The sequence below is a fragment of the Homarus americanus genome, unplaced genomic scaffold (genome assembly GCF_018991925.1).
Source record: "Homarus americanus isolate GMGI-L3 unplaced genomic scaffold, GMGI_Hamer_2.0 scaffold13581, whole genome shotgun sequence".
NCBI lineage: Eukaryota > Metazoa > Arthropoda > Malacostraca > Decapoda > Nephropidae > Homarus > Homarus americanus.
The window spans coordinates 729,501-748,826 of NW_024750713.1; the positions used below are offsets into that span (position 1 = coordinate 729,501).

General features: G+C 35.8%; 1 protein-coding gene across 8 annotated transcripts in view; it reads left to right on the forward strand.

Moving 5' to 3' along the window:
- The window catches only part of LOC121854162 (receptor-type tyrosine-protein phosphatase kappa-like), a 122,726-nt gene that overhangs the window by 100,515 nt on the left and 2,885 nt on the right, over nt 1-19,326 (forward strand). For 2 of the 8 annotated variants that reach the window (XM_042348605.1, XM_042348608.1), the window contains 9 exons: nt 1,164-1,263; nt 2,349-2,425; nt 3,165-3,302; nt 7,111-7,236; nt 9,243-9,302; nt 10,701-10,888; nt 12,014-12,149; nt 13,844-13,906; nt 14,150-19,221. In XM_042348605.1, coding sequence (XP_042204539.1) covers nt 1,164-1,263; nt 2,349-2,425; nt 3,165-3,302; nt 7,111-7,236; nt 9,243-9,302; nt 10,701-10,888; nt 12,014-12,149; nt 13,844-13,906; nt 14,150-14,203 — 942 coding nt within the window. In that variant the 3' untranslated portion in view covers nt 14,204-19,221. Of the gene's footprint in view, nt 1-1,163; nt 1,264-2,348; nt 2,426-3,164; nt 3,303-4,077; nt 4,210-7,110; nt 7,237-9,242; nt 9,303-10,700; nt 10,889-12,013; nt 12,150-13,843; nt 13,907-14,149; nt 19,222-19,326 lie in introns of those variants that run through there. The other 6 variants (XM_042348606.1, XM_042348607.1, XM_042348612.1 and 3 more) reach the window with 6 other exon arrangements.

A 19,326-nucleotide genomic window follows, 5' to 3' on the forward strand; every position in this document is an offset into this window, starting at 1 on the left:
ACCATTAATATAGCTTTTTTTAAATGCATGTGTGCAGATCTGCTTAACCCCTTCACTACGGGGATGCCACTTTTGATATATTATTTGGGTAATGCCAGGCAATTTTACTCAGCACAGAGGGGAAGCCATACACAAAGAGTTTGTAGACTCTCTCCACTAATCCCTTTACCACGGGAATATCACTGTTAATGTTTTATTTGGGTAATGGTAGGTAATGGTAGGTAATTTTATTCAGCACAGAAGGGAAACCATACACAAGGGTTTAGGCACTTATATACATTTATTTTATTAACTACATAATCTTGTTCTAATGTGCTTCTATACAATAAGAATTTTGTAGTTGTTATAACGTCACACCAGCTTCTCTGTAGGTTAATTTCCTCCACTGTAGCTAAAAAAAAATTATGCTTTAGAATACTCGGAAGTGTTTGAGAGGAAACTTAGAATGATGAGTGGTATGAATTGTATGTTTATGATGCATTGTTGGCCTGTTACCATACATCATCATGACAAATAAACTTAAACATTATATTTGATAATATTCATACTGAAGGTTTCCCCAAAGGTCTAATACGAAAATACAGGATAAAGTTAAGTATTCTGGACTGTGTATGATTTTTATTGGTGTAAATCCATCTTTGTTTCTGATGTGGTTGATGCATTTATTTGTCTAGTATATACAGTAAACTTTGATAAATCTACCAAACTAATTCTTGCAAGCCCTGTCCATTATTGGGAGGATTCTGTTATTGAGAATATCCACTATTGAGAAGTCTGTTATTGAGAGTGATTACTGTAATTGGAGATATACTTTTCATTTTTACATTTTCCATGTCTTTGAAAAGATAAAAGTTCATTTGTTTTGAATATATGACAGATATTTCGATAGCTAGAGTAGATTAAGTTTTTTGTACTATATCTTATGATAAATTATGGTACCTTTATTGTATTACTGTCAACCTAGATTCACCTGTGCCTTTGGTAAGTAGAGGCCCTTGAAGATGTGAAATACACAAAAGCGCTCGAGAACTTCGTGTTATCTTTTTTCCTATGCGGAAATCAGCATATTAATATAGTACAGTATAAACATAGTGATGGAATATGGCCTCACTTATAATTACCCCACTATCATTTATCACTATAATTTGTTTCTAATGTTTCAGAAAATTTGTAAGATGACTCCAAGGTTTACCATCGGTGACTGTGCGGGCGGGCACCGAGCGGACAACCGAGTCAAGAATCGTAACGTTCTCTGTGTTCCTCGTCAGTATTGCCCGTTGATTCTGTTCTCCTCAACCTGCCACAGCATAGCTTTTGCATTTCCCATCTATACAGCCCCTGATAATTATAATCTTGTCTATTATGTCTTTTGATATATTGTGTTATGTTGCCTTGTAATTGTATTTCCCTTAATTGGTGTTCACTGTTGCATGTGTTACAGTGTACCTTTAGAACATATTCTTTGTCTCAGTATGTCCAGAATTTTTGGTTCAGGTGACCTATTAACCCACAAATGATCTGTCGTCTTTCCTCCTGAACCACAAACCCCCGAGAATCAGATTCGTGAACCCGAAGCAATAGACACAGACGCATTACTCTGTCCATAGATGCTTTGGATTCATGAGTCTGAATCTCGGGGTTCGTGAAGGAGAGGCGACAGGACTTTTGTGGGTGATTGTACTTCATACCTTTTGGTTCATTGTGTTATTTTTATTTATCTGCATCTCATTGTTTGTCATGTACACTACTTACTGCCCTTTGCTTTTAATCCTTTCCTGCTGATTGTTGCACTTTAATATTTTTTCTAGCTACTGCCTGAACGTTTTAAAGGGAAACCTGGAGCCAAGGGGTTAAAATCTCTCTCGAATGACCCTTAACGCCAATTGTCACACTGTAATTTTATTCTGGGTCTACTGTCAGATGATTTTATTCAGCTTATGGGAACCTTTGGGAGCCAAAGGGTTAAGTAGTTAAAACTATCCCCCATCCCCGGAATTTTTCGGGTATCTGGAAAACTTTCTCGTAATTTTCCGGAAAATGTGCCCCTCAGATAATCGTTCCCAAAGCCGGAATTTTCCGGAAAATTCCGGCTTTGGGAACGATTTTTCGAGAAAATTTCAATTCTGGCTATCGGAGAGTTCCGGGTTTGAGGGATTCCGGCTAACGGAGATATTTGCTGTTAAAATTTTCATATAGTACTTATTGGACTTTCTCATATATATTTGTAAATCAGTTCTATATACTGTACAGAACTGTAAATAAACTTTCATTACTACAGAATTTTAGAACATAAAATACTGTATGTATAGTTATTTGTGACTGATAACTTAATTTCTCTTCTCCTTCAGCTGACAACTTCAGACCGTACATCACATCATTCCAAGGCAACAGCAACACCGATTACATTAACGCAGTTTGTGTTGATGTGAGTATATATAAAAAACATCTACTAATGTCATATGCTCAATATTTATTTCAATATCATAGTTGATTTACTGAAACTTTTTTTTTTATTACGGTAATGAAATAGTTTATAGTTTGTATCTGATCATAATAATAGATAACATTGCCATATCAAAAGACCGTGTCAATGTCTTACAGATATATCATGTAATGTAATAAGCTTATGAACCCTTTTGTGTACATAAGATTTACTACCTAATGTTTGGATACTTTACTTCTTTTTTGTACCATAAGGTGTCTGCTTGACTGTTAGTGTTTTGAGATATCCACAGAGCCAAACTTTGCAACACGACCCTAAACCTAAATTAAAGAACCCTTATTTGTTTCTCCCCTTCCCTGACCTTAGTGATCCAGTGCATGTTATTTTGTTACTTTAGATTCATAGATTTTTTAAACCTGGAATGGGGATTGTTTTTGTCCTTGATTGTTTTTTAAAAATATTTTCATTAATTTTTATGGAAAGATATTTGTTTGGTATTTTGAACCATATCCCTACTATCCTTTACACACACTTGAGGATCTGAGGTTAAGAGAGAGAGAGAGAGAGCAAAGTTACGTAGTGTATTTAACCCCGAGTTTTAGAACGTCAAATATGGAAAGTCTTTTAAAAGTATTTTGTTAGCCAGCACTCAATCTCCTGACCCTCTTACCTTATTTTTGCCACTGCCTTTTTCCGTCTGTGTTTTGTGGCGGCTCCAAAGGGGTACTTGAGGCCCCGGGAATACATAGTGTCCGAGTGGCCCCTGAAGTCGACCACCTCCGACTTTTGGTCCCTTGTGTACGACCATGAGGTGACTTCCGTCGTAGTCCTGTGCAACCCCTCACCCTTGGAGGCCTCGGTAAGATGCCTAAAAAAAGCCAATACACTTAAATCTCAATCTTAAGTCTCACTGTAAAATCTTATGGGAAGTGCTTTGATGCTGTTCATTAAATAAAACAAATACAGTGCCTTTTTTAAGAACTAAATCTGTATAGAGGAAGAGAAGAATATACTGTAGGCTGGGTATATATGGTACTGTATGTATAAGTTTCACCATCAAAGCACTTTCTTTACTTTAAATTATTTATAAAGCAACAGCAGAACAAAGGGGTAATCTATTTTATATTTAGTACAGTACAGACATATATTTTATTGCTGTATTACATGTACATTACTGTATTGAAGTACATTGTATTATATTAATAATAACTTTGTGTAGGTATATAATTTCATATCCTTAAAATTTTAGTAATATATGAATGGATCACCACACCTGCTGCTTGCTTTAACTAAACCACCTCTAAACTTGCCTGGATTTAGGCCCCACTTCCGTGTCATCACCGAGACCCACCCACCTCCCCCACCTTCTGTGTAGCTAGAGTGTTTACAGTTTGTTGTCATTGTGTATTTCAAACCTTTATGAAAATACTTCTTAAAGGTTTATAAGATACACTTCACCAGTCTTTAATGATTTTGTTTAGTGTTAAAATTGTCAATGGAAATGCACACTTATGATACAGTATGTTGTAGTCTTATCAACAGAGAAGTAAGCATTCTAGCTCTCTACTGCCACTACTCTTCCTTCTGAGAACCCCCTGCCTCCACATACAAGGAGTTTGGTCCCATCTTTTCAGGGCTACACCCACCCGCGGGAGTACATAGTGACGGAGTGGCCGACGTCTCAGACCCTGGGAGATCTTTGGTCACTGGTTTTTGACCACGATTGTTCTGCGGTGGTGGTCCTTTGTAACCCCACCAACACTGTGGTATGGACACTCACTATTGACTCATACTGCAATGAGGGAATTCTTAAGAAATAATTAACTCATTGACATGTTACCTGGAGAAATAACTTTTAATCTTTTGGTATATACTGTATGTGAAGTGAAGTAATTTTTGTGTAATTAATACTTATTAATACTTGTATTGTATTATTGTTGCTGTTATTTCTCCTGTTGCTGCCAATGGGGTGTTTGTCTCTACTTATTACCATTGAATGAGTTTTTTTTATTACTCATTAATAAAACCTTCAGCAAAGTGTTACAAAGTACAGATACAATACCTCCTGTCCCTTTCATTATTTATTTATGTATACAGTATTCAAATAACATAGTTTATTTTGGAAAAGTGGAGAAAATTTCATAATATAAAGACAACTGAATTTTCAACACTTTATATTCCAGTTCCCTATGAACCCACCTACTGAACACTCATTCTTGCTGATGGAAGTTTACAGTGATATACAAAACATCTGCATCCAGGAAGTTTATGCAACATTTGTATCTTTTAATCTATTTTTTTGTGTGCCATCTTATCTGACAGAGAGTTAAGATATGCTGAGCCTTTGTGTTGATGGGATATAAACAAAGGCACGTCACAGTACGAGATGTTATGACTGTTGCTGTATATAAGATGATGCTAGTAATATGATACTTTATTGTATATTTCTTCCCAAGGCAAAATACAGAGATGAGTGTATCAGTTGAAATTTACTGTAGAGTTTCAGTATGTCTCCCCCTGAAAGAAGAGAGACATTCTGTTTTTCATTTTTTAACATATTTCCTTTCAATCCTCAATTTTTTTCTGAATCAGTAGAAATCACAAATGTTTTGCGATAGTCCAACATTCATTTGCTCTTTCCAATACAGGTTTTCTTTAGAAGCATGTACTGTACTGTACTGTACTGTACTGTACTGTACTATACTGTACTGTACTATACTATACTATACTAGAAAACCCCCCTACTGGTTTTTATTGGGTTACTGAGTACTTCTGTGCAGCTGAGGGAACATACCGTAGGCTGTAACTAAAACACATTGTATCACGAGGAACTTTGAAAACAAGAAAATGTTTGGTGTAGTAAATAAAACTATTGTTATTAATCTGATTTAAAATTACTTGAAGGTTGTTTTTATCTTGATCCTCTTGTAAAATTATTTAGCTGCACTGAAGTTCAACAGTACATCCATTAAGAAGAATTAAAATAAAAAACACTATTCATCACTAGTCTCTTTCCAGTGTGAGATCTGGAGCAGTGAGACAACTCCCGCCTTGCATCACCATTCCTCTGTTTCCCTAATAAATTAATCATATAATCAACAAATTCAAAATTATGTTTATTGGTTAATTTAAATATGCAATTATTATGGTACTATGAATTCAAAGATTTATAATTGAATTCAGGTATTAAAGTTAATTTATGTAAGTCTTGTGGTTAAATTTAGAGCTTTTTCCTGTCTTGGTGATCTCAGTGTGACATATATTAAGAAATTTTGAATTGTTGATGTTGTTTCGACAATTTTTTTTTATAGAATTGTGCTTGCCTTTTTAGACATCAAGTGTCCCGTAGATTCTTCATTCCAAGACATGAGAATTCCCTTTTGTTACACCCAACATGTCTTGCAGGATGACTAAACACAGTGGAAACCTTACGTCAAGTTGGGTCAAAAGATATCTATGAGCTCCGTTTACCTATGGTTGAAATGTGACTGACCGGCTGTAAATGTTTTGTTACAGGAAGGTATAAAGTACGAATGACTGGCCTTATTCATATCCAAAAGTGGTCATACATCTTTCAGTCAAGTCTTGATTTTTTTCTCGAAATGGATACTTTTTTTTTTAGTTAGGATAAGGAGCTTGTTCATATGCCATAAGTCATGACTGGTGTCTGCCCATCTTCCTACAGTCAGTTGTTAATTATTATAGACCTTCTATTATTTTAACATCTTAGATATTTATATACCATTTTTCTAATTGAAGATTGTGGTTCTTAATGATTTATATGCATGTACAGTTTAGTGAAATGGATATATTTGCGGATACTATACTGTGAGAAGTCTATCACAGTACAGCATGCATGGAAAGAGGTGTGTGGGTTTGAGGAGAAGGACATTACTGTATAGGACAAGTAAAGGAATATATGGATGTGGAAAGAGAGGGGTTTGTTGGGGGAGGAAGATGCACTATTCTGAATGGCAAGTGTTAAACCTGATCTGAAATTTGTGGAATACTTATTGTCTTATTGTGATTATGGAAGGCATTTACAGCATTTTGTGGCTAATATGGGAAGTGATCAGTAAAGAGAAGCTGTCATGCTCGAGTAGAAGATTACCCACGACTTCCATATTTGTGATATACATTTTTGTTTGTGGGTTCATCACATCTACGAGACAAAATGTACAGTCGCCTGCACTTATACAATGGCTGGTATGTTTCATGAGATGTGGCAACTATGTGTTTGTGTACATCATATTAAAACTCCCTGAATGACCTCAAGGAACCTCACAAAAGTAGTCAGACTAAGGATGCTACATAAGCATTCCACAGAATTGCCACATCTCACAAAATGAACCAGCTACTGTACAAGGTATAAGTGCAGGCGACTGTACCTAGCCTACCATGGCATACATGTAAACTGTTCTTAAAAGATTATCTTGAGCTACAAAAATATGCTCCTTGGTATTGTTAGCAGCTACGTGTGGCTCACGAACACTTGAATTCTTTCACACAGTAAAATTAGCTGAAGTATGATCAGGTTTACTATACATTTTACTCACATGATTAAAAGGTGTAAGTTTCCTTAAAAAAATTTTGTTAGAACATTTTAGAAAGTATGGTAATATTTTTGTATTGAATTTCTCTCATTCTCTCTTCCTGTCCCTGAACAGCACTATCCCCCGTTTTGGCCAGACAAACAGAAATCAATGAAATATGGACCCGTTTTTACCATTGACCACACAAGTCACCAACATTACCAAAATATTCGCTCCTGGGTGTTCAAAATCAGCAAGAAGGTAAAGTAATTTGTTAACATCTGGTGACTGGGTGTTGACCTGTTTTGTGTTGTGGTATGTTGTTCATTTGTGGTAGTCAATATTTTAATGTCCAGAGATGATTTTTTGCAGCTGACGTACTAACCTGTTTACTGGTAAGTGTTTGTGTGTGTACAGTAATCCATCTCTTAAGACTATTGTGTTGGCTGTGACATTCACATAATAATGTTCTTACTGTATTTGCCTGATACCTGTCCTGCATTGTAATGGCTTTGATAAGTACTTCGTTTTGCTGGCACAATTATCACAAGATGGGAGAAAACTTTTTGCCTTTAACTAAATTACCAGTTACTAAAAGTAGTGAGGAAAGATGTGAGTGGAGGTCCCACCCCACTTGGAGCTACAACTTGGCTTCAACACCTCACACAGCTGCAACATTGATCCCGTTCATGTCTCTAAGCTGTGCAGTAATCTTAAAAAAAATGTGCTATAGAAATTTGACCTTAAAGAGAATGTAACATAGAGAGGTTCTGTTTGTTATGTATATAGTAGTACTCTATATATGTATTGTTTGTGCTGTTTAATAACTTAAATGTTAAAAAAAATGGCAGTATTGTTAAGATATCTTACTGCTTATATACAGTACACACTTTAGTTGCTTAATGGTATTGTGGAAAGTAATTAGAAATGATGGGATTTGCTCAGTTTTACTTATTATCAACAAATAGTATTTATTTATTTATTTATTTATTTATTTATTTATTTATTTATTTATCTATCATTTCACCTCCTATCAGCTTAGTATCCATCCAGGCAGTTGGTCTGTATGCTACTTTGGTATGAACTTTATTGTCCAGTGTTGGTACAGTACCCAGAGGAAACCTGTCATGTTTGGTAGTCACACTATATAACATAACTTTTCTCATACAGTATTTGTAAATTAATGTATTTAGATGCTTTATACATTCTAAAATAACACAAAAATCACCCCAAAATTACATTAAAAAATCACAGGTGCTGAGTAATTAGCATTGCAAAATTATGGGTACAGTACAATAATTAAATTTTTGCTAAGAGTCATTAGGACGAGTAATTACAGTACTCTACGTATATAAGTAGATGGATAAATTTTAATATTGTCATTTTGTGTGTCTTTATGTGCAGATACTGTACTGTCAAACTTATGTGTTCATGTGTTAAATAACAAATACATACAAGTGATATCTCTGTTAGCCGGAACAATTGGTGCAGAGCACTTCCGGGAATGAGGGATTTCCAAGTACGTAACAAGATGACTCTCTCAAAACCAGAAAAAAGTCCCTCATCCCCGGAATTTTCCGGGTAATGGAAAAATATTCTCGGAAGTTACAGTAGTTGCGCATTATATCATCTTTCGAAGCCGGAAAATATCCCCAACCCTGGAATTTTCCGGAATTTTCCATGCACTGGGAAAATTTTTGCGGAATTTTCCGGAAAATGTGCCCCTAGAAAAATTGTTCCCAAAGCCAGAATTTTCCTGAAAATTCCGGCTTTGGAAACGATTGTCCGAGAAAATTTAAATTCCGGTTATCAGAGAGTTCCGGGTTTGGGGAATTCCGGCTAACGGAGATATTATGTGTTTGTCTTTTGTTGTCAGTACATACTCGTATACACAGATAACTACATGGGATATATCTTACCATGAATCACCTCTCAACAGAAGTAAAGGGTGTAGTGACCATACATTAATGTTGTTGTTCTATAGTGTGCCAAATTTTTTAAGTCAATCACAAGTGCTCATAAAAACTCCAAGTGATTCATAGATACTGCACTTTACTTCTGATGAACAGTGGCAATGGTTCTAAAGTACAGTTCAGTATAATGAAGAGCCTTTAAGCTTACCCACAACAAGTAGAAAGTCAGTAACAAGCAATAACAGGAGGATTTCCTTCAAGTCATGTTTGTACTAATACTTTTTTTTATAAGTGTTTTGTGTGGTCCACTGGCATGTTAGTCTATCTCTGTGTTGTGTTTTGATGTGTCATCAGATTATTTTCCCTCAACGCACGAGGCTGGCGACTGTTGTGGATGAAGTCCAGGGAAAGAATGTAAGTACAGTATAGTTTAATTGTTGTTGTTTTAGCTGATATATTTCAGTTAATTACCTATAAATATCTACTTCTTGTGGGATGTACATTATCTTGACTGTTCCTGTCCACAGGAGAAAGAGCGGAGTCTTCCTTACTCCACACCAGGATCTCAGTCTTATTCTCTCTTTTCTTTCTCCATTTATCTAACTTATCTTTATATTACATTACATCTTCAGTGCTTGACTTGGGATGTTGTTCATTCTGGTCTGCACTTCAGAAGGAAGATGCAACTACAATACAGTATACACATAACCTAACATACTGTAAGTGTCATAACAGCGAGACACTTAACCATGGAGATCTGTGCTGTAAATAAGGTTACAGTAACTTACAAGATCCTGTTCATGCTACTCCTCCGTCACCCTAGACCACACATCGTTTTCTGTGGCACTAAACATTACTGTGTGATAAATATTTCTGACCCCAATCTCATTTTAATAAATCTCACATCTGCTGTGTGTGTTGATATAATTTAGCAGTTGGTCATCAGCCTTAGAGTCAATATGTACCCTTACCTCAGCCTCCGTCTTGAATAAGATTATACATAACTCATTTCAGTAGAATCTCATATCTGCTACAGTGTATGTGTTGATGTCCTTTAGGAGTAAGTCACCAAACTTACCTGAGCCTCTAACTTGATATCAGATTTAGATCATGACAGATCACTTATATGTACAATTACTTTGAATTTACTTAATAAGGGATGATTATTTATCATTTGTTCCAAGGAATAGATGAGCATCTTTTCCTTGAACTCCTCTTTGATTTCTTTTTTAATCTACTGCATATTTATCATAATTCTGCTGCAGAGCCAAGTACAGTACGTACAGTATATACAGTACTACTCTCCCCACATCATTTAACTTGGGGTAATTTTTTGTGCCACAGAGGTACTGTACATGTCATCAGCCTCAAGCTAAATTATATTTGTTGCTCAGCCTAGAATTTCTTTCAATTTCATTTTAAGGGCAGTGGGCAGACTGAATATTTGCTATGTAAATATATTGACTATACAGTTTGGTGTACTACTGTACTTGTAATAGCACGTTATGTTTCGAAAGTAAAGTAATAGTAGTTAGCGATACCTTGGTTTGTTTATAAAGAATACAGTATTTATTGTACTTAAGTTCTTCATCTTTAATGGTTACCCAACTTAATAATTAAGGCAACTTGTTTAAGGTGACATGACCTTCATTTCTCTACAGTAATTTAAAAGTAAAGTTGAGTAAAAGTAACATAAAAATATGATTAGTTTTTAATTAACTTAGTTTGTAGCCCTTCCTTATGCGGTAGTGTGTGTTGTTAATCTGCTATTGTAGACACAGTTCGTGAACTTATATCATAATATCCCCACAGATTGTATCCCTCACGGAGCTGATGGCAGGCATCAAGGCAGAACCCAAGACATGCCACTTGTTCCAGCTCATGTGTTGGCCTCAGGGACACAAGGTACCCACCTCCACTAATGCCCTTGTTGAGCTCATGAATATGGTGGAACGGTGGAGGCAGCGGACTGGCTATGGACCTGTGGTGGTGGTCAGCCCGTGAGTCAAGTTTCACTTGTTTAGAGGTGTTTTATGTCACTTCTTAAGTTGTTTACTTTAATGTTTCACATGCTGTAGGTAGATGTACTTCATAAGCTATGTTTATTTTGGAAGATCTTCATGTAGCTTCATAAATGTAATACAGCATTGTATCTATTTAGTTGTTTCTTATCTTTACAAGTGCCTAATGGGATTTATGCTTAGTCATGTGCAGTTTACAAATCACTCACTGAGGATGATAAATATGTCTGCCCCATTATAAAATTTAGAAGATGTTTAATTTTAAACTGTTGTTTATTTAAGTGTCTTGAAGAGCCTAAGACTGTGACCACTGGTTATGCTGTTGTGTGATCTTAATATTGAGCACTTGTTATTACATGTTTCATGTATGATCTTGAATATCCTGATCATATTCCCATGGTTTCTTAATAAACCAATGATGGGAACTTTACCTTTCTTAGTTGGTCTTCACATCTCATGGTCATTAGCCTGGTCACCAGTCTTGTTGTCCTTTTCTCAACACTTTGATGTCCTTCATCTTATTTGGATGTCTTATTGTTTCTGCATACTATACGTGACGTCAGACCACGCTCATGTATGATCATAATGTATATCGTGGTGCAGTACTTCTTACAGCATACGTATATTTCCAGTACAATAATTAATTACAAAATATAATGGGAGGGATTTTATTTTTGAAAAGCTAAAAACAAAACAATAATAACTTTTAAAAAAACATGTACGTACAGGAAAAAAAAGTCTTTGGATAATCTGAATTGCTCCTTCAAGTTAGTACAGGCTAAAGTAATGTTTGTACTGTATGTGTTTTGTTATAGGCATTTTATGTACCCCATGATGTACTTGTAAATATTATATAATATGTAAGAATATTTTGAATATTTATAGTGAAAGTCCTTCTTTTCTGTTTATCTGCTTTTCAGCGTAAGAACAATGTCTGGGATATTTTATTACTTTTGTAAGTTTCTCAGACATACTGTTACATTTTATATGTGGAATGCTACTTTGTCAACCCCTTCAGCTTATTGACTTTGATGTCAATGAAAAGCATTTCAATTTTTCATTGTATGATTAAAGCAATTTTTTTTCCTCTCTCTCTCGCTCTAGTGATGGCATGAGTCGTGCTGGGGTGTACTGTGCTGCCAATGCCTGCATCGAACAAGTGATTCAACACGGTGAGGTAGATGTCTTCCAGGCTGTCCATACTGTCAGACGACATCGTCCTCAGCTCACCAATAATATGGTGTGTCTTGTGTGTTAACCTTAATTAGTTATTACTAGAAATGCTCTACTGTATATTAATATTATATGGCAAAATGCAAATTCACTTTGTCTACTTTTTTTAGATATAAAGTGAGGTTAGTAAATACATGACACACTTGAATGTAATAATAAATAGGTCTTGAAAAAGGAAATCAGATTACAGTATTTACAGCTGTACTTGGCTACAGTCTCAGGAGTTTTACTGATGTTTGGTGTTTCATTAATGGCCACTGTCCTCTTTTATATAGAAACAGACACATAACTGTGCTTTGCATTACTCTTTATTAAGTGTCAAGTAATGATAAACTACTTTCTGACTTCAATATTAACAGATATGAAATTTGATAATCAAACTATTCAGTAAAATCGGTCAAGTCCTCACACTATGTTTGGCTCAGCGTCACTTGAGGCAACTGTTTCTTGATCATCTCAGTTTATGGTTTGTAGTTGTTTCATGGCCACCCAGAATCCAAAAGGACCTGTCAAGGTTTATGCAGACATACTGAACAGGAATTAACTAAGATTTCTGTTGACACTTGTCAATAAATAATACTGTGTGAAGAGCAGCGGTCTGTGTACAGTATGTCAGTGTTTACAAGAGAATGTTGGACATTGATGAATTATTATTATTTTCATCATCATAGTTTTACAGCTGGATGGCCTTCCTATTGCCAATTCACTTTTACATTAGAATAGTGATATCCCTGTTAGCTGGAACAATTGGTGCAGAGCACTTTCGGGAATGAGAGATTTTCGGCTAATGAGACGACTCTCTCAAAGCCGGAAATAATCCCTCATCCCCGGAATTTTCCTGAGTTGTCCGGGCAACGGAAAAATGTTCTCAGAAGTTCCAGAAATTGCCAATTACATCATCTCTCGAATCCAGAAATATATCCCTCATCCCCGGAATTTAGCGGGTGAAGGAAAATTTTTCTTGGAGTTTCCAGAAATTGCGCCTGATTTTCGTCTCTCAAACCCGGAAAAAACTCCTCCTTCCCCGGAATTTTCCAGGTATTGGGAAAATTTTCTTGGAATTTTCCGGAAAACGTTCCCCTCGGAAAATCGTTCCCAGAGCTGGAGTTTTCCGGAAAATTCCGGCTTTGGGAACAATTTTTCTAGAAAATTCCAATTCTGGCTCTCAGAGAGTTCCGGGTTTGAGGGATTCCGGCTAACGGAGATATTACTGCACTGTATACTGTATAGTAAATTTCCTGGGATTTTGAAGTCAAGTATGACATGAAAATAAGTACTGTCTCATTTGCTTTCACAAGGTCCATGTACAGTCAGCCAAAGATCCACGGACCCCACCCTATGTAAGTCTCGTACTGGCAATTTTACCTGGCAATAAAAAAGTCAGTCATAAAAATGTCATATACTTCTGAGTACAAGAACAAATAATTTAAGTAACTAATGATGTACAGGTGTCCACAGAAACATAAACAAGCACTGCCATGTGATCAGCTGACACCACCAGCAGACAGTGTTAACTGGGACAGTCACCGCACAAGATCTCTCCATTTTGAACACCAGAAAACCTTCGTGGCCATTTTCAACACCATCGCCAGATTGCAACATATTTAAACCCACGCAGTGCAGTACTGTACTGTTTATAATTACACCAAAGATTTACTTGCATATCTTAAATGACTCTATTCTGTTTTCTCTCCCACACAGACGGAGTACAAGTATTGCTATGACCTCGTTCTTCATTATGTTCTTCACTTCCTGTCAAAGGAGGTAAAAAAATGAACATTTGAACATCAAGAGTGGATTGAAATCCTTTTAGGACCTACAACCCCTCCCTGAACCCTTGATGACAAACAGAACTAATTGTGACAAGTGTTTCAAACTAATACAGACACATGTTCTGAAACTAATGTGAAGAATTCCATTATCCCCAACTGTGACTGATAACATAATCCCTATGAAACATATTGATGAAGAGATTCATAGTATTATATATGGCATAATTCTTTACAGGGTGAGGAAGAATATGAAGACTTAAAAGAAATTGAAAGCTTGAATCAGCAATGAAAGATAATTTTGAAGGCAATGAGTCAAGATATGGCATTAGGCTTGTCAGAAGAAAATGGAAATCTTGTTTTATGACCTGTGTACTGTACTGTATATGAAGCAGTGCTCTGACACAGCATTGCCATGTTTATCTGTTGTTGTTAATATTGTGCTTTTGTTATCTGGCTCTTGACACTTGGTTTGAAAGGGAGACTATATGAGTCTTTTCATTTTTTTATTTTTTTGTTTTTTTCGTACAAAATTTTTTAAAAGGATGGGAATATTGTAAGCTCAAGAAAGGATCACTAGATGAGGAAGATGAAAACAAAACTTGAATAACATTAATACTATAACATTGATAAGTAATATATGATCAGTTTAAGAATAAGGGCCATACTGTAGCTTATTACAAATAAGTGTACAGTATGTACATTCTGTGCTAACATGCATTACTGTGGCTCTTCAGTACTGTACAGTACATGGAATTTGGTGATCATTTTGCAGAGTGCATTTTCATAGTACAATTAGTACTATAAACAAAATAACAATTTTGAAGATACTTTTAAAACATTAAGATGTTTTTAGAGGTAAGGTATGGACACCTTTCCACCTAGCACTCACTGGTATGGTACTCACACGACATTTATTACTATAAGATTACAGGGTACTTACTATTACATAGATATCTTCTGAGTCTTGGAGAAGTGTGTTTCTTGAGATACACGGGACTGAGTCTTATGTTAGGTTTGTAGACATTGGCACTTAATTATTTATTTATTTTTGTTAAAAGATAGGTTGCCTCAAATTTGACAGTGCTAATAATTTACAAGTTATTTATAGATATGCAAGCTGTTTTTTCTATGAACTCTGGAAAACTATAAGGTTTAGAATCAAGTGTGTTGGTTAAGAGTGTGGTAGAGGTTGGTGTATTCCATTCTTGTTTTGTGCTGTTATGAAACACCCAGGTGGTGGACTTCTTACTGTGGATATAGAACATAATGGAGGAAGACTTCTTATGCATGTAAGTTAAGTGTACCCCTTCATACACAGGCTCATGAACATATATTTTATCTTTTAGTGTACTACTGTAGTACAATGATATTAGTACATGTAATTGCTGTATGTACATCTTTATATGAAAACTTATTAAGATTTTATAGTTTTATGATGCTTCTTGTTGTGTAAAGGAGAGAATAATTTGTGAATATGTATATAGTGAGTATTCAAACTTGGTTACTTATGCACTAGACACCAATAATGTACTTCACTGTTACTGAATTAGCTGCCGAGTATAGACTAAATATCCATATAGGGTGAAGCACTTGCCCAGAAATGTAGTTAATGAGTTATAGCACAGTAATCTTTACCACAGGGTAGTGTCATGTAAGAAATGTTAAGTTTTCAAGCCAACCGCATGAACCATGTCAAGGGCTGCTCATGTTGCATGTTGTATATTTGTATATAATTGATTTTGCCAGGCTGTTTATCAGTAAGGTGAGCTGGTGGTTATTATTAATGATAAGACGGTTCCCTTATTTGACACACTCAGCCAATACAAGCATTCCTTTCCCCATGTCTTCCATACCTGTTAGCTGCATCTACACCCAATGGTTTTTACCATATATCGAACATTGGATCTTGCACCCAAGTTAGCCAGACAAAAGTTTTGCTCAAAGATTTCCAGACATGTTAATTTGCCTTCAAGCAATTTTGTATAGGGAGGATATCGTTTTTTCAACTTAAAATGTTCGACCATTATCTTTGTCAGTTTTGGCAATACTGTGTGTATGTGTCTCTCTCTCTATATATATACAGTATATCATTCAACTAAGCCTCTTCCTGCTGTGGTGCACGGTGGCCAGTACAAGCTGATCTGATGCTTGGCATTTAGCAGCTAATGGGTTGCCCCTCCCCTTTGGCAGGATGCTAGTCCACCAAAGGGTTGTTCCACCAATAGCAAGCTGTTGGTGTACTCATTTATGCTGTGGGCACAAGAACTAGTGTACAATACAAGGAAAAATCCCAATCCTCCACAATGGTCGGGAATTGAACCCATCACCATTTGCTCTTGAAGCATATACTGCATTACCAACTAAGCTATGGTGCCGTAGGAGATTCAGGAATAACTTGTTATTTTAGATATACAGTACAGGTATGGGACCATTTATCTGGCATAGTTGGGACCTGTTTTTTTCAGAATTTAGAGTGCCAGGCCTAAAATGTGATAAAAATGTACAGTAAAACCTCTGTGAAGACTCTGTTCAGATCATTAGATAAAGTAGCTTTAACTGTACACTGTAACATTAGAACTTAAAATTTTAGGGAAATAAACATCAATAACAAAAACAAATAAATAGTTCAATAATAATGAATGCATAAAAAATGCAAAATTGGTACAAGTTAATGCGCAGTGCGTACTACAAATTGCGTCGTCGTTGCTCCTGATACTTGCCTTAGCAACGGTGCTCACGCGTGGACCCTCGGACTTCTACGCACTCACCAACCATAGATAGGTAAATCTTTATACCTTAGGACAGTTATTTTTTTCTAAAAACCAGTTTTTGTAATATACAGTACATAGTCCAGAATGAGACGTCTAGCTTTATACCTAGGTATGTAAATGCCTAGCATTAACTCACCAGGCCAACATACAGGCAATTAAAACATCTAATAATTACTTAAATACAGTACATAATATTAGGACACGTCGCAACCTGTCATTTAATTGCAATTCTCAAAACCTCCTCCCGCACCCTCCATCACACGCATTGCTCCCGCCATCTTCTGTAAACAAAAATAACCATAACGTAACATACAGATAGCTCACAGGTGGGAAATGGTTGGAAATATCCCCGCTCGGCCCGGAATTATTTTTGACGTTCATTTTAAATAATGTTTCAGAACATTGCCGGTTTTGGGAGCATTCCAGAAACTGGGCCACCGGATAAGTGGTCCTATACCTGTATTTTTATTTCTAAGTTGAATGTACTCTTGTGCCACAGCCAAATTAATTTACCATTATATTTTAAAAATATTTGTTGCCATTTTCATATGTGGTACAGTATTTTGAACTTTACATTACTAAACAGCAAAAGGTAGTCTATATGTGACCTCATCTTTAACCCCATAAAAAGCACTGCATTTCCACTGGTGAGAATATAAGGTCATGGAGTGTTTTCCAAAACCATTACATTTGTTCTTTGCTCTTGAGAAGAAAGTACAGTATTAATATCTGTTGCAGTTAACCCATCTTCCATAACTCTCACCATCTAGTACATATCACATATTCCTTATGATTTGTGTCCCACTGTACAGTAATTCTGATGAGCTGTTCGAGGTTACAGGTTTCCTGATTACTGTACTGGTACTTTGAGTTCCTGGAAGTACTGTATTTTGTACTTCCTTCTGCCTTGTATCTATTTTACAGGTTGGTATTCAATACTATAGTGTTTAGTGTTTATTTTAAGAAGTAATGATGAACTACTGCAAGGGAATGTAAGGTGTGTCAGCTCATAAGAGATTATACACAGTGGGACCTCATCTGGTTCTGTATTTGAGACAGATAACAAGGGATACACAGGGGAAACTAGGGTTATACATGCCATAGTTTACCTTCCTGGCAGAGAAATATTGATTTTTCCATTTAAGTAGAAGCTGACATACAGTGACAGTGTTACAAACGTTACTTTTTTCCGTGATTAAAAAGTATTCTGCAAATACAATGACTATGTAATGTAGACTGAACCCAACAGTATACCTCTACTTTACAGGTGTTATGAAATTACTTAAGAATTTGCTGAACAATTGATAGTTTTGTATTTTTTTTGTATATTGGACTTTCTAGGCACTGACACTGCTTAAGAAAAAGGTGCGGCAAATTACATTTTTATCTATACCATCGAAGCAAACCGTGTGAGCAGGACTGTGAAGAGTAGCGAATACATTAACCAATAATGCACCATTTCTGAAGTTACATCATTCATTAATATCTCATCCTCATTTGAAATTTATCAAATAGCATGGATCTTTCACGTTGTTATTTTGTTCTACAGGCGGTGCTGTTTTTGTACTGATAGACTCTGACACTCAGGTAGATTTTGATTGTATGACAAGATGCATTGATCTTGTTGGTGACAGATTGATCCTCTTAGAAGTAAAGTTAGTGTGAAAATAACAAAAAACAATTACTGTATACATAATTATGACAATTGTTCTGCTTATTAATGTAAAAGACCCACCCAAAACAACTTACAACTGCTAAGATTTGTAATTACATGTAGCAGTTCACATTGCCCCCCCCTTCCCTCATCTACCAGTTTCCCTCCTGCCCAAGTTATGTTAGACGCTAGGCAAGTTCCCTCTTCATATTGTTGCAAAGAAATTTACCTTGGCTTTCATCTTCATATCACTGTTTGTATCATAAATTTGCAGGATAATACTTTAGTTTTCATTTGGAGTTCACATATTTTTGTGCATTTTGTATTTAGTTATTTTTTCTGCAAGAAGATATAAATCCACACAAGAATCAACGGGGCACCATCAGGTTCTCTCGTAGAATGCACTTACACACCACTAAATTTCAGAATTATATACCCAGGGGAAACAGATGCCTGGTAAACTTTCCTTCATCCAGATACTTGCTAGTTTATAAACAACATGGACAGTTTTAAGGACCCCCTTTTAATAATAAAATAATTGTAAAATAAACTGTGAAAATTGGTACAAGATCAACAATTATTTCCTTTAATAAAGAGTTTGTTTTTGGTACACAAATACTTTTTGAAAATTGAGATTAAGGAAAAGATAAACAAAAGGTAAATAAGGTTGATCTGATTCTCTTATTGATAGTTACTGATGAATGGATGTCAATAGAAAAATTAAGAATCTGATTGTTTTATCTGCACGATTCCGCAGCTTGGTGTGATGGTGGACAGTGTGCTGTGCGCACTGTCTTATTTACACTTGGAGTTGCCAGGTTGCCTTCTTCAGGAATGATGGTCTTATGCCCTTATTTATATAAATAAAGTTTCCACAAAACCTTTAATGGTTTAATTGTTAAATTCTGATTCTTATGTAATTATTTAAGATGATAAAGCAAACAATTCATCTGTGCATGGCAATGGTATTTTATCTTGGGACACACA